A 19,932-nucleotide genomic window follows, 5' to 3' on the forward strand; every position below is an offset into this window, starting at 1 on the left:
TTAGGCCTACTATAATCAGACTTATGTGCCGACAACATCGCTTTGAATAGAAAAATATGTACATCAGTAGTGAAATGAGTAACATGAGTATAGTGAATCAGGTAACAAAAGGAAAAAATTAAGGACCGCTGTATTAGATAATCACATATTGACCGGAACTGGAGTTGACGTCAAAGAGGAGACCATGCCAAGGAAGCCACGCAAGGAAGGAGGCCCTCGCTAGGGATGAGACCACGCAAAAGATAAGACCACATCAGGGATCGAGGAGACCGCAACAAGTAGGAGACAACGTCAAGTTGAACACTATCACAAGGAGAAGGCTTCGCAGAGGAGCAGATAAAGAAATAGTGGATCAACCTATTACACTTGAGATCAACCACATCTGGATGCCAAACCATTCGACTCATTATACTTGGGGGGGCAATCCACACCCGCAGACCATTCATGCCTGGTGGGGCCGACTACACCCGAAAAATACCCAGAAAATTTAATCACTATGTCATGTTAGATCAGTATATTTGTGAAGCAGTCTGCAGCAGACGGCTATCTAGTACAGGTAGTGTCCATTAGTTTCATCAAACAGCCTTCCATAACGCTACAGTCCGGCCATCGCCAGCGGAGTCAATGGAGCTCGGCACGAAACTCCTCACTCGTCAAATGTTAGAATCACTCGAGTTTAAGTCATGATAATTTATATGACTATACGTGCTACCCGTGAAATGTTATTTCAGATGGTCTTGGGGTTAGTTCCAAATCATTAGTTCCACTCTTTCAAATAAAAATGTAACTGCATGAAGATGCCCACAGGGCATGGTTGAACTAATATAAGGTTGACCCATGACGATGACGATTTTTCGCCGATCTGCGCATCTCTAGAGTGACGTCACTGTGGGCACAAAATGTAAATAGTGTAGATCAACACATTGCTTCTATGTCATCTTTGAAAGCATATAAAAAAATTAACTCATCAAAATGGCCCAATAAAATTTATTTACTGCAGGAAAAACGACTTATTTTAAGCAAAACCGGTGTTACAAATCAGTTAGACGTCACGAGGTGACGTCACAAGAGCCAAGGTGACGTCACAATTGGAATAACAAATGACATCCGCAAGGCGCAGCTGCACTAGGGAAAATTTTGCATTAGTTCAACCATGAAAGAAATTTACCTCATTAAAATCGCCCAAAATACATTTATTTACTGCCACTAGTCTTATTTTAAGCTAACAGGTGTTACAAATCAATTTGAATCATACGATGACGTCACAACGACCAAGGTGACATAACGGGTTTGAGAAAAATTCAATAATTATTCCAATCCTCAAACCGGGCAAACCCGGAAACCAGGACTCTTCTTACCGCCCTATCTCCCTCCTCTGCCCTGCAGCCAAGATCCTAGAGCGTCTTGTGCTCCTAGAGCGTAGTTTGAGACCGCGCGCTTTGAACACTAGTTGCCACCTAGACGTCAATGAGGATGGATGTAACCGAATTTGAGCTGTGGGTCATTGTTCTCGGGTGTGCTGCGGGCGGTCATTCTTCGTACTATGCCAGTTGTAAACGAGAATTTAGCATAGGACTCATAATTAGAGAACTAGCACATTCAAAAAGATGCAGTTTATAAAAATATAATCTATTCTTAAATAAAAAGTTCCAATATTCGTACCGACATTATATCATCCTTTAAAATCGCTAAACGGTAATGCATACATTGTCAGGAGTTGCTAAAATCACATAAACTAAACACGTCATGTAAAAATAACGTACATCATTTGCATTTCGATTTTTGTACTTCTTTGACCGAACACTCCATAGGCATTCGTGTTCTCTATAAAGATCAATTAGGCGCTCTATTAGAGAGTGACTCCAAACGAAAGTGGTGTTAGTCGACATTTGGTGTGCCGGACCAGCGTACACAATAAACCTTACTAGACCACAGACAGCTATCTACTAACTAAGAATTTAAAAGCAAAGAATAGTCCACAAAATTCATATCATATAGAAAACGTTTCGGAGACCAGCTCCATCGTCAATTCGTAGAATCTAGAATCACAAATCAGAAGTCACAAATTAATACATTGAAACCATAGAACATATTGGATTTCTTTAATTAATTAATTTAAATTTTTAACTTGATTTAAATTTTTTATTTAATTAAATTCTTAGTTAATTTGCGATTTAAGCATACAAGTGATATCAATTCTTTAAAAGCTATCTACTAAGTGCCGCGCTTGTGTTGTATGAGGCATGGCCCCTGTCAATCGCTAGCTCGTCAATCGGTCAAGAAGCGCATGCAAAGGCTGCAAAGCGCCTCTGCATGCGCTTTGAGGCACTTGATTCTCGTGTGTTGCCCCTAGTGTGAACGGGCCTTTACATCTTAGGATCCCTCACTACTGTCCCCTCGCAACATGGTTTCAAACCGAGACACTCCACAGTCACCGCCCTCCTCCCACTCGCGCTCCAGATCACGACGGGTTTTAACTCTCGGCGCCCTCCAGCCCGCACTGTCGCCTCGGCAGTCAACATCTCGAAGGCTTTCAACAGTGTCGACCACCCTCTCCTCCTAATCATGATCGCGGCCTCGGACCTACATCACAACCTGATCCGCTGGCTGTGCTGCTACCTCAGAGGCAGGCAGGCATCTTGCCTCTACCTGAGAACACAATCGCCTTTCAGAGCCATCCACTCAGGCGTTCCCCAAGGTTCGGTCATCTCGCCGGCCCTCTTTAACCATTTCATCTCCGATATCCCAGTGCCGTTCCCCAACATTGCCTCTTACGCTGACGACCTTACTATCTTCGTGTCGTCCCCGAGGCTCGACGCTGCGGAGGCTGAGCTTGCCATGCTCCTTCTGCCTTTGCAGCGTCTCAGATTGGTCGGCTGAAAAGAAACTTGACGTGGCTCCGGACAAGTCCTCGGTCACGTTTTTCACCCCAGATGCGCACCAATCCCGATACCACCCATCTGCCACAATTCGCAACGGCATCATCCCCCTAGGTAAAACCCCCAAAACCCTAGGCGTCACCTGAGATACGCACTTCACATTCTCCCTCATGCAAGAGCCATAGCCACGAAAGCGACGGGTTCTCTTCGCATCTTAAAAGCCCTTGCTGGCACCAACTGGGGCTTCTCCAAGGAGGACATAATTGCCACCTACCGAACCATCGCGCGCCCAATCCTCAGCTACGCGGCCCCCATCTGGTACCCTGTTGCCTCACGCACAGCAATTGCCAGTCTGCAAGCAATACAAAGCACTGCATTGAGACTAGCCACCGGCTGCCTCAAAATGGCCCCGATCGCCCATCTTCACCAGGAGACCGGCGTCCTCCCTTTGTCCGCGCACCTGGACCTGGCTTGTGCCCAGTTCCTCGCCAGCGCCCTATAGTCCTCCCATTACTCATTCCGCATTGTTTCTGCTCCACTCGGGGACCGCCCCATGAAAGTCTCCATCCAGTCGAGGTTCGGCCACCTGGTCACACCATTCTTGGCTAATGGTATAATTCCCGCCGGTGCCTACGGAGAGGCCAAGCGGTCCGTCCGCAGGGAGATAGCCTCCCGCGTTGCGACAACTGACGCCATAAACGCCGTCCTCGCAGCCCCGCAACCGGCGATTGCCTCAGTGGACACTCCCTCGCCCCTACCGCTCGGCGCTATCTTAGCTCCGCTCGGGATACTGCAGCTCCCTAGCGTCCTATTCCGCTAGGATCGGACGCTCCCCTAGCTCCGCCTGCCCGGAGTGCGGGGATCCCCTCCAGTCGGTCCAGTATCTCTTCGCCTGCCCTGCCTTCCCCATGTCCCTCAGAGTCTCCTCACTGTGGGACAGCCCCGTGGAGACTGCGGCATTCCTGGCCACCCTCCCTGCCTTCGCCCATCTCCCCCCTCTTCCGGTGCCTGCCCCCCTCCACCACCTGAGCCTCCTGCCCGGCGAGCGTGACGGACGTAATAAACAACAACAACATCACGGGTGAAATAACAAATGACATCCGCAAGGCGCAGCTGATCTTGGGTCAACCTTTTATTAGTTCAACCATGCCTACATGGTATCATACCTTGGGAATGAAGACAAGATCGTAAAAAGCACACTAACAAAACACGAATGGAAAGTCTTCGGGATTTTTCGTGCAAAGTTTCCTATAAATTGGAGCGGCTCTAGAGCTATATTCAAAGTTAATGTGACGTGAAAATTGGTCACTACAAGCGATACTGGCCACGAAGTTGTCCGATGGGTTTAGTTCTTAGTTGATTTCATTCAGAAATGACGCAAAATTTGTAAAAAACTTTTATTTTTTCAAAATCGCTATATGTTCATGTATTTTTCTCCGCTACCGTTGTATATAAGCTGCATATTTTCATTTTGTAGTTAATTTATTATTCCTAGTATTACGGCTTGACGTTCATGTGTCATGTGTGTTCCGTTCAACTGACTTCCAACCCGAGAGGCGAGAAGAGGGGGATTTAAAAATCGTAAACATTCGGCGTCGGCGACACAGATGCAGTCTGTTCTGTTGCTGTTTGCAAATGTAACAGTACGCCAAGTAAAAGAGTGAGAATTGCATTCGATGCATCGTGCTAGAAAGTATTAAAGCTACGACGGTATGTAGACATTATCCTTCAATGCTTAGCCTACTTTGAAGACTGATAATTCAAAAACTCACACTGAATGTAAATATTCCTGCATAAGAACGCGTAAAATTTAATTCATGTGAAATTGTGACGTCTTCAAATTTTGAGTCGCCCAAAATGGCAAATGATGAAAACTCCATTATCAGTGATTCTACTGTGCTTCAACAACAGTCTCCAATAATTTCATGTTCAATTACTCTGGATATCCTTGATATGAATGGCACCACAAAAAAGTCAACAACTTATAAAGCTGTGAAACTTTTGCTTGGCAGGAATCAGTTCAGGTATGAATAGTGAATACATATAACGATAGGCTATAAGAACCTGGAACTATTTACTATTGTGTACCTTACTTACATAACTGTGTTTGACATTACTGACTTTAGTGACTTAGTTGCCACTTGGCTTGCCACTCTGCTGTCTCTGCAGTAATGCAGAGATTGGCTTTTTAATTTTTAGGCCAAAATTTCAGTAGGTATTAGCGAGTATCAACTAATAAGTTAATAACTAGGTAGCCTGGTAGGTACCTATGGTTTAGGACTTTAGGTAATTTTGCAACAAACTACCTAAACCTTGAAATTTTCTTGCTAAAATTATGCATAATTTAATATTAAAAGGTATTTGGAGAGAAATGTGAAAGTAAGATCCTTTGTAATCATAGATTTTGTTATTAATAATCTATTGTTAAAGATCTTCAAAATTCGGTATTATTGCACTGTTTCAAAAACTTTGCATGCAGACCTAGCAAGTCAACCTAGAATTTGGTTGATTCAATGATTGCCTCTTATTTTTGCATAGACTGATAGAGATTGAAAGTTTTTTGCTTTTCTAATCATAACTCTGTGAATAAAATTAAAAATAAATGAAAAAGTGCTCATGTATTTTTTTTAATTTTAACCATTTTTCAGAGATCTCCTTCTTCAGTGCAATTGTGGATCTACAGTATTGAAGTTTCAACTGCAAGATTTCTTACTGCACAAGAGATTCATTAAAGATGGCAAAGCAACAATTGATCTCAAAGCTGAAAAAACCAGAATCATGATATTCAATGCACCTCCAAACATTCTTCTTGTGTTTTTGAAAACTTTAATGGCAAAGAAAGTTGCTGGCTCTGACAAGGAAAATAAACCTATAGGGCTTGCTGCTATCAGAGAAAGATTGCTTTCTACTTTACCTAATTCTTTTGATGAAATTAGTCCTCTTACTGTAAAGGTGAGAAATGAACTCATCAATTCACTCATACCTTACCTTGCCTGCACGCTAAAATTCTTATATCAACTGTATGAAGATTCAAGTTTCATAAGAATAATACATCATGCATTTTCAAGGTCCAAATATTTAGAATGTAATTTCTTTTGCAAATGTCTTGTAATTTCATCAAATTTGATTGGCATCCTAGCATTATATTTGAAGTTTATGAGTGTTGAGTACATTTTCTTATGTCATCTACCTATATTTTTCATATGCTGCAATCATTCTACACATTATAAGTCATTTGCACATTACAGGAATACCAGACAATACGTCAGGGTGGCACCACTGCCCAACAACAGCGAGCTGCAAACACAGCACCCTTCTCATCTCCCCTTTCAAGCAAAAGGAAAAGGAATTCAACGGTGACGTTCAATGCATTTATGTTCAAATCAGAGTAACAATTATGACTAAGGCTTTTCTAACCCTTTCTCTAGTAATGGTATATAGCTCATTACCAGATAGAAAGGAATAGCATCATACCTATAAGAAATAGTAATTAAACCATAAATTACTGTTCATCTTGAATCAATATTTTCATAAGCTCTCTCAGTCTGGTATTAAATTATTCTGTGAAAAAAATGGGAAGCATATGTCAAAAACATGACCTCTTAACTGATTTTTATTGCAATAAGGTTTTTAAATCAATTTGCATTTAAATTATATCTTTTTTCTTACAGCAGAATGACAGCCCAAAGTCAATAGCCAAGCGCTCTCCACTTGTGCCTAGGCCCCCTCCTGCCATTCTGCTCAGCATTGAACAGAAGAAAGTGCTTCATGCAGTTAAGGAAGGATTCAATGTATTTTTTACAGGTAACGTAACTTGTTTCTCTATCTTTTGATTTACTCCTATGACTCTCTTTTGACAAACACTTTCAATTTAAATTCAAATTTCTTTTATAAATTTCAATTTTACTTTAACATTTTTTGGCATTGTTCATTAACAATTAGAAGAGCTATGAACAAATTCAAATGAAAAATTGTTTGTTGTTTACCTTATGGTTGCACTATATGTGATTTCAGAGAAAGAGCACATAAACAAGATTTTACTTTTGATTGGTGACATAAATTCACCTCCTATTGAGAATGGGACTAAACACTACTAAAGTCTCATTTAAGAAATAAATGTTATTTATACCTGTTCTCACTAAACTCTATGTCTAAAGCCATAATTGAATTAGAAGTCTCTTGTACTTGAAAGACTTGCTCATTTAAAAAATTTTTTGATTGATAGCTAGGCTGGTTCCCCTGGCACTTCCTATTTTTACAGGAAGTGCTGGCACAGGAAAGAGCTTTCTCCTGAAAAAAGTCATTGGCATGCTGCCACCTGATGCCACTGCTGTCACTGCCACTGCTACTGCTGTGTCTGCTGTCACTGCCGCTGCCATTGGCATGCTGCCACCTGATGCCACTGCTGTCACTGCCAGCACCGGGGTGGCTGCCTGTCACTTGGGAGGCACAACCCTGCACAGTTTTGCAGGTGCATTGTTTACATGCATCTATAATATTTGATGAAGGTCTACTCTTTTTACATGTGCATTTTAAGAGTTTTCCTTACATGCAACAATATTAGGTATATTTGATGAGGACCTACTTTTTCTGCAGATGCATTCAGGCTTGTTTACATGCATCAATAATATTTTTGATATGGATCTACTCTGGTGTATCAGTGTCTCATTTCTGCATGGTCATCTTGATTCTTGCAAAGAATTGTTTTAAAATATGCATTTGAAATTCAATAATACTTCATGCAACAGCAGTACATGGTAATTTTGACATTATTTCATTTCTGTCGAGATATTACTATTGCATAACTTAGGAAGCAAAATGAATGAATGGTAATTAATATAACTTTCCTCTATGAGTAACTGTGCAAACGTCTCACGTTCAGGTATAGGCAGTGGTGAGGCGACGCTGGAGCAATGCATTGCGCAAGCGCGTAAACCTGCAGTGCTCAGGAACTGGCGGCTCTGCCAACACCTTGTTGTCGATGAGATCTCCATGGTAGATGGGAAATATTTCCAGGTACCTACCATCTGTTTCGTTCTAAAATTTGTCCGTATTGTAAATATAAGCACTTTGTAACTGGCAACACGTTGTTGGTGCCAGTAGTTAGAAGTGAGTAGTCTACTCGTTTTTTTTTTTGTGAATTTCTACCGTCTTACATTCTTTAAATATAGGATTGGGAACATTTTCAATAGTATTCATTTATGAATTCTAGCATTTATATAGAATCATTCATTCAGAAAAATCCTTCATTAATCATTCGTTCCAAATAATCCGTCATTAATCATTCATTCCAAATAATCCTTCATTAATCAGTCATTCCAAATAATCCTTCATTAATCAGTCATTCTAAATAATCCTTCATTAATCAGTCATTCCAAATAATCCTTCATTTATCAGTCATTCCAAATAATCCTTCATTAATCAGTCATTCCAAATAATCCTTCATTAAACACCAAACACAAGTGATGTAATCTACCCCTAGCCAGTAATGTCCGATGTGACTTTCGGCGCGAGATAGCTCGACCTGAAGCGCTAGCAACTACGGCCACTGAACTAATTCATTCATTCCAAATAATCCTTCATTAATCATTCATTCCAAATAATCCTTCATTACTCATTAATTCCAAATAACCCTTCATTGATCATTTATTCCAAATAATCCTTCAGTAATCAATCAATCTCTCAGAAACTGGAGGCCGTTGCCCGGGCGGTCCGGAATTCAGACAAGCCCTTCGGCGGCATCCAGTTGATCGTGTGTGGGGACTTCCTGCAGCTGCCGCCGGTCTCTCGTACAAACACCGCCACATTTTCCTTCCAAACGAGCGCCTGGCGGAGCTCCATTCAACGCACCATTGAGCTCACTGCTGTGAGGCGTCAAGACGACCAAGTCTTTATTGATCTGCTCCAGGAAATCAGGATGGGAAGGTTAGTATGAGTAAAGATTCGTTATAAGCAATCATTCAACAGGTTTGGACGGTGAGTATAAGTAAACAGTATAGCACGGTGACTGGGTATATGTAAACATTTATTTTATAAATAATTTAATAGTAATTTATAGTATAATTATAATTTATAGTATAGTATTTTCAAGTAATAATTTGACTGGTCTGGACGGTGAGTATAAGTAAACATTTATTTTATAGTATAATTATAATTTATAGTATAGTATTTTAAAGTAATAATTGAACAGGTTTGGAAGGTAAGTATAAGTGAACATTCAACAGAATGAGACGGTGAATATATGTAAACATTTATTGTAAGTAAGCATTCAACAGATTGGGACGGTGAATCTTAGTCAAAATTCATCAGGATGGGGCGGTGGGTATAAGCAAACATTAATTATTAGTAACTATTCAACAGGATGAGACTGTTAGTATAAGTAAACATTCAACAGAAAAATTTTATTTGCTTTGTAATAAATTGACTCCCTTAAAATTTTCAAGGGGATCGTCTACCATACAAAAAAACTTTTTTGTTTACTGACGGATCGTTTTGAAACTTTGTACACATATGTAAAACAGGAATCTAAGACCTTTTTGTTCGTGAACATTTTTAGAAAAAATTAAAAAAAACGTAAAATAAATAGAAAACTGTAAAAAAGGGGTATGGTACTCAAAAAAAAGTACTCTAAAAAACTGTTGCAAATCACATACTACAATGTCGAAACACATAGCATTCGATTCGTAACAACAATACTAGCGACTGTAGAGCCCCGATTGTTTATTTTCCTCTTCGTTTTTTATTTTATGCGCGTTTTTCTCAGTTCTTCCAGTTTGTAGCTTTCAAACGAGTGCAAACACTTTGTAATTAACGAGAGTAATGATCTTTATATACAGATTTAATTCAAAGAAATCTGTGTACGTATTGTTAAAAAATGTTCATTCTATATATTTTTAAAATTTTCTAACGCAAACACTATAGCACGCACATAAATGCGGTTAACTGCGTTAGACACGCCTTTTCAGCAGCTACACAATGAGTCAAGAAAACGGAAAAGCCAAAATTTCCGATTTTGAGGGTAGACGATCCGCTTAATGCACATGTTTGTTTGTGAGTAACTTCTAGACAACATAAAAAATGATCTTGCATTGTTATGAATAGACTTGCTCCAAATATCTTCTAATGCACATGCCTGTTTAGATGCAGCGAGACGCACGCAGCACTGCTGCGAAACACTGCCGAGAACAAGCTGAGTCGGGACGGCATCCTGGCTACCAAACTGTGTACCCACAAAGAGGATGTGTCGCATATCAACAAGCGACACCTTGAACAGCTCCCCGGCCAAACCAAACTATTCACCGCCACCGACACTGAGGGTTACACTAAGATGCTTGACATCCAGACTCCCGTCCCTAAATTGCTCCAACTCAAGGTATTATGGAATATGATGTTTATATCCACAATGGTAATAAACAGTTGTATTATTGAACTATTGATAGGGTTATTTAGTATGGGTTTAGCGCCACCGACACTGGGGGTTTCTGTGCGATGCTTGACGTCCATTAACAATTATAACCGTGGTCTATAAATATTTCAAATGATGAATTTTTTCTCGAATTATTCAGCAGTAATGTAAATGCTTCTTGGACCGTACATGGAATATGATGCTTTGTTCCAGACTAGGCATAAAAATACTTTTCGTGATTTATAGATATGGCCAATGTTGTTCTTTGCTCTAATTCATTATTAATTATATCTATACTTCTTGGACAATAGCTGGTGAAATAAACTTAACACTGACTGTCTTGGTAATTGTTATAAATAGATAAATTATTCGACGAATTAACATGAATAAGCGACAAAAATCTGATTGCTTTTTAAACTCTCTATGGTTTATTCTTGCATATTATAATTTTAAGTGTCGATCATATACTATTTTGATTATCTATCATGAAACATTAGCCGTCATTTTGTATCTGTTGAGGTGGGTGCTCAAGTGATGCTCCTGAAGAATTTGTCAGTAGCAGAGGGCTTAGTGAACGGATCACGGGGCATCGTGCAGAGCTTTGCTGCTAGTGGTAAGCTGCATTTCTTCTGTTTGCTTCACCATTAGGATAAATTTAAAATTCAAATCAATGTATAGCATAAAAGTTTAACTTGCCTGCAAATGGTGTTAAGTGAGAAGCATTCAAATTCAACGTATTTGCATCAAAAGAAAACTTACGAAAATTTTTCAGAAGCACCAATTTCCTATGATGTGTCAAATTTTTTTTAAATATTTATCAAAATAATTTACTTATCCTTGTAAACTTCAGTTTTCAAATATTATATTACTTCTCATGCTTACTACGAAATGAATATTTTTGAATCTGTAAATCCATCATCATACCGCCACCCTTGCTTGAAACTTATCTATTCTATTTCAATATTTATTTACCAATTTAATCTGTGCCTTAAAATCTATCGTACAGCGCTTGTTGATGAGGAAAGTATAAACAACATTCGACAGTTTAAACGGTACCTACGTAGCGGCACTCCACTTTAAAAAAATTTCAAACTAACTACCACTATTTGCAGTGCTATTGGCCTACAGGCGCTACTTGCGGCGGAAGAACCCAGTAAACCTTTACTCCAGGCCAGTAGTATTATAATTAGTTTCAGCATTTGAAGTTTTTACTGGCCGCCACTACTGTCCCCGTGTATAAGCATCTTAACTATCATCGAAATTACGATCTACTCAATTGAGAAGCAGTTTTATCATCAACCTAAGAAGCCGTCAATGATTGGCTGACAGGGCTACAAACTCCTTACTATCTCTAGAAGTACGGATCCTGATCAATTACGTCTGGTCACGGCTGCCCAGGGTTTCCTGTGGTGAAGTTTGCGTGCGGTGTGCGACGTGAAGTTGGCGAGGAGCGCTGGCAGGTACGAGGCGGGGGCGGCAGCTTGCATGTCACCAGGAGACAACTGCCTCTCAAGCTCGCTTGGGCCTTCTCCATTCATAAATCACAGGTGATTGCACCGTGAAGGTCGCTTGCTAACCAATTTCTATCTTAAAATATGAGCTATGATTTCAATTTAACTATCCCATTCATCATTGGGAAAGTTTTTTTCCTGTCTGCAAACGCTCGCAGGCGTTGCGTAAATAACATTAGGTTAATAGCTGCGCAATCTTAACACGTTGACTACGATTGCTTCATCTTGTACTATTATTTCATTTTTGTACTGTTTTTAAGCAGGGTTGCCAGACGGTCATTTTTTTCGGACAAATTCCATGATTTAGTTTTTCTCAATAGCGTTGGCCGGCTAAAATTAATGATAGAGGTACTTCCTAATTAAATTTTAAATACTGCAAGAAGAAAATAAATGGAATTTTTATAGCAGAACGTACAAATAAACTAGTAAATATTGAGTTATCGGCCTTTTTTGTTCTTGGATTTGGCCAATTTAAGGCAACCTGAATTATGTACCACTACCTCCTGGAAAAATACATTTCGTGGTACACATATGTACCACTTCGGAGTCAACGTGTTAATTCAAATAGTGGCATAGTAGTAATGTAGTTACAATTACAGTCGTTTAAGTCCTGCTCTCCAATAACCGTCGTTTCAAGATATACGTATACACGAATTTAAAGAACTTTGCATGACCAAATTGATTTTCGTAGAGCGCTCAAATTCTTGGCATGGCAAGATTATATTGGTTTGCATAACACGGCATTGAGTGCAGGTAATAGTTGCTTCAATGATTTAATTAATTGTCGATGATTTAATTCAATGTTGGATTTTCATTTCGTGATTTTTATTTTATTCATAAAGTGGTATTAGAAAGGTAATGTTTCCTTCCTCCACAGGGCATGACCCTGGATCTCGTCGAAATGTCGCTCTCGCGAGTTTTTGAGGCGGGCCAGGCTTACGTAGCGCTCTCCAGAGCTCGTAACCTCGCTGGACTGCGTGTGCTCGACTTTTCCCCATCGTGCATTAAAGCAAATCCTACAGTGCTGAAATTTTACCGAGCGCTGCAAGAACACTGAGGCGTGCATCGCATGCAGTTGTGGTGCTTCAAAGTGAGCGTTGCTGAGAACAATGAAAATACGCGTCAAAATAATGAAACTGAGAACTGAATTTTTAGACTGTGGATAATAACGCACATCCTATGGCATGGAATTCTTAGGTTTACATATTTAATTTTAGAGTTAGTGCATGTGTAGTTTAATTAATTATTGAATTAGAAAATTGTCGAGTCAGGTCACGTCAGCGATTTTGCCCCTCTTCATGTGATTTCAAACAGATTTATTAGAATTGCTAATTTTCAAAAATAGGAGCAGTAGCCAATGCATAGAATACAATTTAAAAAGGCCTGGAGCCTGAGCAAAAAATGACGTGGCGAGTCACATTTTTGTGCTCGTTCCAAATCAAAATTTGGAAATTTTACTCGCAGAATGTGTGCAGATTAGAACATATTAGCGTTAATGTATGTTATAAGAAGAGTTTTCACTGTAATTGATCGCCCTAATAATTGCACATTTTCCAGTAGATAATAAACCATACATCGTTTCGGTAAAGACCGATTTACAAATGGTAAAACGTATGCTACATGTATGTTAGTACTGGTTTTATGCGATGTCGGAAAAGCTGGCATAAAAATATTATCTATTCAACACCTCTTTTGTCTGCTGATTTATGATTTATCCGGACTTAATGTTACTCAATCATATATTCATACATGTATTTAACGCCGGGACAAAACACGTACATTTCCACTAGAATTTATTTGAACTCTAAGAGGGTTTTAAGAACTTCATTTTAGGTGGCTTGCTGTCGCCATTATCATCAAATTTCCTTTTGTTATTGGATGAACTGGAAGATGCGCGATCGTTTGAGCAGCTCCTATCATGACCTCCGCGTCCTCGGAAATTTTGCGAGCCTCCACGTCCTCTGTGGCGATTATTATTGTTGAACTTCCCTCTTTTGCCACCTCCAAACTGATCATTGTTCTTCTTTGGCTCAAATCTGTGGGCTTTTGAGTTTTTGTGCACAAAATTCTTAGGTTGTTGGTCACCGAGACTAGTGTTCATGTGTTCATAAGCCTTTTCGGCTGAAACGTCTACCTCCATGCCGTCTTCTTGTGGCTTGGAAGGTGCTTGTCTGTAAACGAGAAACCATCCATCAGTATTTTTTAGAAAGAAATGAAAATAGTCTAATTCTCATCACAAGTCAAAATATAAAAATACTCAATCAAGTATGAAAAAATTAAAACTATAGCTCTAGTGGTGACCATCTAATAAAATAATTCAACTATGAGAACCCTCACATTGCACTGTTAGTCCTGGAATATTGCTTATTGTCACATATGTATATACATCACACCAAATGGGAAAGATTATTCTTTCCATTTTATTAAAACTGTAAAATGAGTAAAATGAATTCAATTTAGTCATCCCGCATGGATGTAGTTTAGTTTAATTGCCAAATAATTTACTAGTGCTTCAAATTTCTCAGCCATCTCACACCAGAAGAAGTGAATAAATATCAAAGTGGCAGGTCTCAGTTAAAAAAAATTGTTCATGACCCACATGGATCAGGTCTAGAGGTCAGGCTGCTGAAGCAGCATTAGCATCTCAAAGAGAAGAAATAACTAGGAGGTAGCATGTGAAAAGTAACACACCCTCGTATCAGAGGTTTCTTAGGTAGACAAGAGAAATTCAAGGAATCCTGCCTACACACAAACTTACTGCCACAACTATGACCACACTACAGTCAGGTACCGTCAACTGGGGTGACTTCGGCCGCGTTTATTTTTTTGTTGTGCAAACAAAAGCGGGGTCATAAACGATGGCCAGAGTCACTGGCGTTTATGAACTCGTTTACGACCCTGCGTTTATGATCCCGTTAAATAAAAAACGCGGCCACAGTCACCCCAGTTGACGGTGCTGCTAAGTGGGACACTCAGGAACAATGTCCTTAGGAACATGATATCCAATAGGACTTCTCACAAGTATTGACACACAGCAGAAAACTTCCCCGATGGGCTGCACAGACAGTTTATTATTTTCATAGAAGCACATTTGTCATAAAAATCTTTAAATAAAACCAAAATTTAAACTCACATTAGAACCATTTTATAGGAACATGATATCCAATAGGACTTCTCACAAGTATTGACACACAGCAGAAAACTTCCCTGAGGGGCTGCACAGACAGTTTATTATTTTCATAGAAGCACATTTGTCATAAAAATCTTTAAATAAAACCAAAATTTAAACTCACATTAGAACCATTTTCAACAACTATCAGTTGATATTAAAGCTCTATTAAACTTTTCCATGAATTATCCAAATTCATACCTCAAAGGAGCATATACTCCTTTCATTTTAGAGGCATTAATTTTCTCTATCTCTGGATCAAAGCCTCCAAAAGAAAGGCGACATGGCAGGTACTCATTGCAGTCATAGTGTGAAGGCACCATTGATACGTAGTGTCTGTAAAAAAAGTTATTAAATGCACAGTTAAATAAAGGACTTAAGTGCAGTAGTTGTAAATATATCAGAGCTCTAATGTTAAAGTTATTTCAACTCAGAATTTGTGAGTTCCAGTGCAAGATGAATCAATGAACAAAATTTTAGACTTACGCTCCTGTATGAAGAGTGCCCAGTTGATCCCCATAAAGCTGTTCACGTTCTTCCTCTTCAGCTTCTTTTTCAAACTTCTCTTTACTTTTCTTCATGAACTGGAAAAATACACTAATTATTTACCAAATCCTGAATATTAATGGCTAATGAGGTTTTTTATAATGTACAGGAATTTTGTTCAAGAGCCTAGAGCACCAATCAATATTTAGATGAAATTATCAGAACACTTTGTATATTTGTATAGCAATTATTATTACATCTTCTTGATTTCAATAATAAGATTTAAAAATTTTTGCATGAAAGTGACTTTGATGTCAATGCAGCCTAGTGTGCAATCAAACTGAGGAATTGCATTGCCAATCTTAAATATTGGGCAGAAATGTGACATTTTTCTAATTAATGGGGAAGTAATCAGGCAAGGGCCATTAAAAGGGTGAAATTGGCTGCAAGCACAGCCATTTTCATTTTAATTACAGGTAATCTCTGCCTGATTTTCCAAAAGGTTGCATCCAAACTAATTGGGAATATCAGACAGAATTTGCCAAAAATCATGGGCAAGATCATTTCATTTGCAATTTTTATTAATGATATGTGCACAGTGCAGGTAAAAATTTCTGTAAAATGAGTAGTGTAAAATAAATTCTGTAAATTTTTATTTTTCTGTAAAATGAGGCCATAATTTTTTATGAATTTTTAAAAAATTAATCAAATTTTCCATAGGCTTGGGCATTTTTGTCACATTCATGGGTAGCTTACAACAAATTTTGCAGAATGGCATAGGAACAACCCATATATCATTTAGGAATGATAGGCAAAATTCTCCTATACCTAATTGCAGGTAAAAATAATTTTTTCAGGATGATTTTCAAAAAATACCAGTAAAGTTATAAATAGGCAACTTTTCTCATTTTTTACTGAAGAAATTAGAAAAAAGCTCAAGGAATGGGTGAAATTAGCCAGATTCAAATGCAATTTAGTCAGATTCATAGGTTGTTTCTGCCCAATTTTCTGCTTAGGCCAATACATGCCTAATTGTTTTCTAACCCCAACAGTTAACAGTACACAAAAGAAGTCTCAACTATACATAAGGAGAACTGCAATTTTTCAAAAAAAAATCTCAAAACATTATTAAAAAATGTTTTCCACCAGAATTTTAGGATCAATCTCTTAGTTTTCCAGCATGGCAGTTATGGATTTCCTAGGCTTAAATTTTAAAAATATAGGTCTACCTAGTGCTCTATAAGTCCTCCATTTTTGGGTACATTAATTTTTTAATATCAGTTTTTTTTAAACAAAACTGCTCTGCATGAACAAAAAGCTCCCTGGTCCTAGAACTGAATCAAGAATGATCCATTTTTTTAAAACATGATTACATGATAAACACTTGCCTTAAGTTCAAGTATTCCTTTTGATAACTTAGCTTTTCTTTCCATTATTTCGTTTCTTTCAAAAGTATTCAAGTATTTAAATTCTTTTTATTATGCCAGACGCTAATCAGTAAGGAAAATTAAATAACGGTCGCACCAGATGTCTTTAAGAAACGAAGTAATATGCAATAATGCAGAGAACACATACACACTCACGTCACAACCTCAACTTCCTGCTTATTCGCGCTGAGCTAATGAAATTTAAGACCTACCATTCTCATTCCGCAAAAACAGAATGTTCAAAACTTGGAATATATTCATTTGGAGTCAAAATATATTATTTCATAATTTATTTAGCTTTGACAGCTCTTATAGTTATTGAAGGCATACTTTTGAATTTGGGGTGGATAGCTAGAGGTCAGCATAGCCCAAGTCACCAGTGCGCTCCATATACCTCTCCGAGCGTAACGCAGCCGGGCATCTTCACGGCTATCGACACATAGCGCCCACCACAACAGCGCCGTTCAGTCACAGGCACTGTTTAACAGCACCGGAGCGCAACAGGCTACTCCTAACGTAACCTAACCTAACCTCAGTAACCTGCGCCTGTTGCGGTAGGGTTTTATAGCCACATGTGACAAAAAAGAGGAAGGGAATTGATTATTAGATATAAGTAGCCTGTTGTGCTCCTGCGCTGTAAAGCAGTGGCTGTGTTGTGCAAAGCGGATTTACTGTTAGCCGGAGTTACACACAGCTCATTGATCTGAAGCTATGTGTAGATATTGCATGCTGATGGTTGGCGTTGGGCCCAGGGCCTGTTTACGAGTCAATTTTGTTACCCACGGCTGCGCTCCCGGCAGCATGGGCAGCAGCAGGGTCAGGGTGAAATCTCGGTGAGAATGTTGACACCAACGATTATTCAGATCATTGAAGACATTTACAGGGACAAGCAAATGAAAGTTTTGCGTTACAACAGTTATGCACTCGTAGGTTTTCATGTTTCTTGGTCCTATCCTTCATATTTCTAAGATTTCGATATTTCGTATAATTATGGCTTATATCGATTGATTGCATTTGGCTTCTCTAAATTTTTGATCTGATGATAGGAAAATCAGAAACATTTCGTTGAATAGGTAGTGAATATACTAGGCATTTTCTGTACTTTCAACTTGTTCATGCCGATAGAGTTCGTAGAAGTGTCGATTTGGTACATATCTGCATGTTAGTATGCTCTTTTCATTTGAATATGTGACTTCGTGTGTTTCGTTTTCATTGTCTACGCATAAGAGATATGACCGCGATTGCAGAAGCGTCTTATCATATGTTGGTGGTTCACCTGTCCAATTACTTCCATTGCAGTGAATTATGACCTAGTCCATGTTGAATCATGAAAGCTTATTTGCGAGATAATTCGCCTGAACATTGTAATACGCATTGGCGCACCTGCTTTGGGAAGTGTTCTCATTAACACATTGTCTATTTTGCATTTAATTATGTGTTACAATCACTTCTTTGCGATTAATTGACATTTGCAAGCACTACCAGACTGCATGGAAAATATAAATCCAATCTAAAATCTAATCCAAAATTACCTCAGCGCCCATTATCTAAACATAATTAATTCACAGTGACTATTACATCTATTTATCGATCACATGTTCTTTGACGTGTATCTTACCTTAAATCGTTTAGCTCAAGGAAAAACGTAATCATTTGCTTGAACGTCATGAAATTTCAAGTCCATATAGATTATGTTAAAAGGAATACTATTCTTTTACTCAGACGTGACCTTTCCAACGACGGCGCGCGAAAACACGAACAGACAAGAAGTTTTTCAATACAGTTGTATGAATATGAGGAAACTTCAAGTTCGAAATATCAACAGTTTTTTGCGTTTGAATAATTTGATTGTATCACTTTTCAGTATTTCCAGACACAAAGCAAACTATTACTTGCAACGAAATGTAGAAATTATCTAAGCATATTTGTCCAACAAAAGCAACAATAACAGGTTTTTAATTTTAGTACTATCTGAAGGAGTAAAACTAAAAGTTACTGAAACTATTTCCAGTATTTGATTTTGTAATTTTTGTTCAGGGAATCATTCTCTCTGTCTTACTAGGTAGCTATATTGTAGTTTAATGAGCCTTCAAATTTTCAACCAATTATGAAATTGTATTCCAGACGTACACGTAATTTAAACACTAGTGACTACTGACTAACTTTGGTCAGTAACTGACTAGTAAACAGAGGTAAAACAGAGACTAATTAAACAGAGGTACTCTAAACAGAGTAGGTAAGCGAGTGTGAAGTTGTGAACAAACACCTAACAATCTTTGTTCAGCAATCTAGAATAGGTTTTAGACAAAATTTTTCTTAAATTTTTTGCTAAAATTTTTTTTTTTAATGTTGTTTGATAATAATTGGCTAAATGTGCCAAGCTCGTAGAAATGGAATCACGGCTGGCAAATCCATAAAACCACGGCTCAAAAAATTCAGTCGCGGCTCACCAAGTAGATATATTCCATACTAGGGCCCCAGCATGCTAGCACTTTCCCAAACAAAAGATAGCTGCGCATTTAATGAACAAAAGGGGTGGGCCAGCGACTGTATGGAATTCTGTATAGCTAGCTAGGTAATATATTATCATGTTAACAAAAGAAAATGTATCGAAAAATTTACCACCTTCCACCGAAGTGACAATTGATACTCTTACACTGAGCTTGTCAGAAACTGTGGACATCCGGACAGCTGCACTTCCTCTAACTCGCTTGCGTGTGGTTCGAAAACCGATAAAAAGTTGGCGACTCTTCCTTCCAATACATCACTAGTCGTCTATCTGTATAGACAAATTTTGTAATGAATATGTTCCAAAAATAAAAATTACATAGGGTAAACGTGGTATATTCCGACACATTAAGGACGCATCAAGAAATGAAAAACTATAAAAAAAATAACCGTATGCGTTACTTGAGTTCTGTTTACTTCATGTGACTCGCAAAACACCGTACTACGCGCCAGCAATGATGAAACGTCACAAAATGTTGCCATATTTATTTAAAAGCCTTTAGAATGCAAACCTACCAAATCCCTATATTCCGACACTGTGTGTGGC

General features: G+C 38.6%; 2 protein-coding genes across 3 annotated transcripts; one reads left to right on the top strand and one right to left on the bottom strand.

Moving 5' to 3' along the window:
• The first annotated feature begins 4,218 nt into the window (after window positions 1-4,218).
• Window positions 4,219-13,485, top strand: LOC108681678 (ATP-dependent DNA helicase PIF1). Of its 2 annotated transcripts, none has more exons than XM_047882639.1 (12): window positions 4,219-4,903; window positions 5,528-5,831; window positions 6,128-6,235; window positions 6,551-6,683; window positions 7,141-7,180; window positions 7,256-7,350; window positions 7,762-7,895; window positions 8,566-8,804; window positions 10,020-10,251; window positions 10,804-10,897; window positions 11,683-11,831; window positions 12,673-13,485. In XM_047882639.1, exons 1-12 carry the CDS (start codon window positions 4,737-4,739, stop codon window positions 12,850-12,852), a joined length of 1,875 nt encoding a protein of 624 aa, XP_047738595.1. In that variant the 5' UTR covers window positions 4,219-4,736; the 3' UTR covers window positions 12,853-13,485. The 2 variants fall into 2 exon arrangements, with proteins under 2 accessions (XP_047738595.1, XP_047738597.1); XM_047882641.1 differs by having other exon boundaries at window positions 4,220-4,903; window positions 6,554-6,683.
• Window positions 13,486-13,575: 90 nt separating this feature from the next.
• LOC108681677 (M-phase phosphoprotein 6) lies at window positions 13,576-17,081 on the bottom strand. Its single transcript, XM_018170728.2, has 4 exons — window positions 16,839-17,081; window positions 15,451-15,548; window positions 15,166-15,300; window positions 13,576-13,966 (listed from the first exon to the last, which is right to left on the bottom strand). Exons 1-4 carry the CDS (start codon window positions 16,881-16,883, stop codon window positions 13,600-13,602), a joined length of 645 nt encoding a protein of 214 aa, XP_018026217.1. The 5' UTR covers window positions 16,884-17,081; the 3' UTR covers window positions 13,576-13,599.
• Between the last annotated feature and the right edge of the window lie 2,851 nt (window positions 17,082-19,932).

This window comes from Hyalella azteca, unplaced genomic scaffold, assembly GCF_000764305.2.
Source record: "Hyalella azteca isolate HAZT.00-mixed unplaced genomic scaffold, Hazt_2.0.2 contig1459, whole genome shotgun sequence".
Lineage (NCBI taxonomy): Eukaryota > Metazoa > Arthropoda > Malacostraca > Amphipoda > Hyalellidae > Hyalella > Hyalella azteca.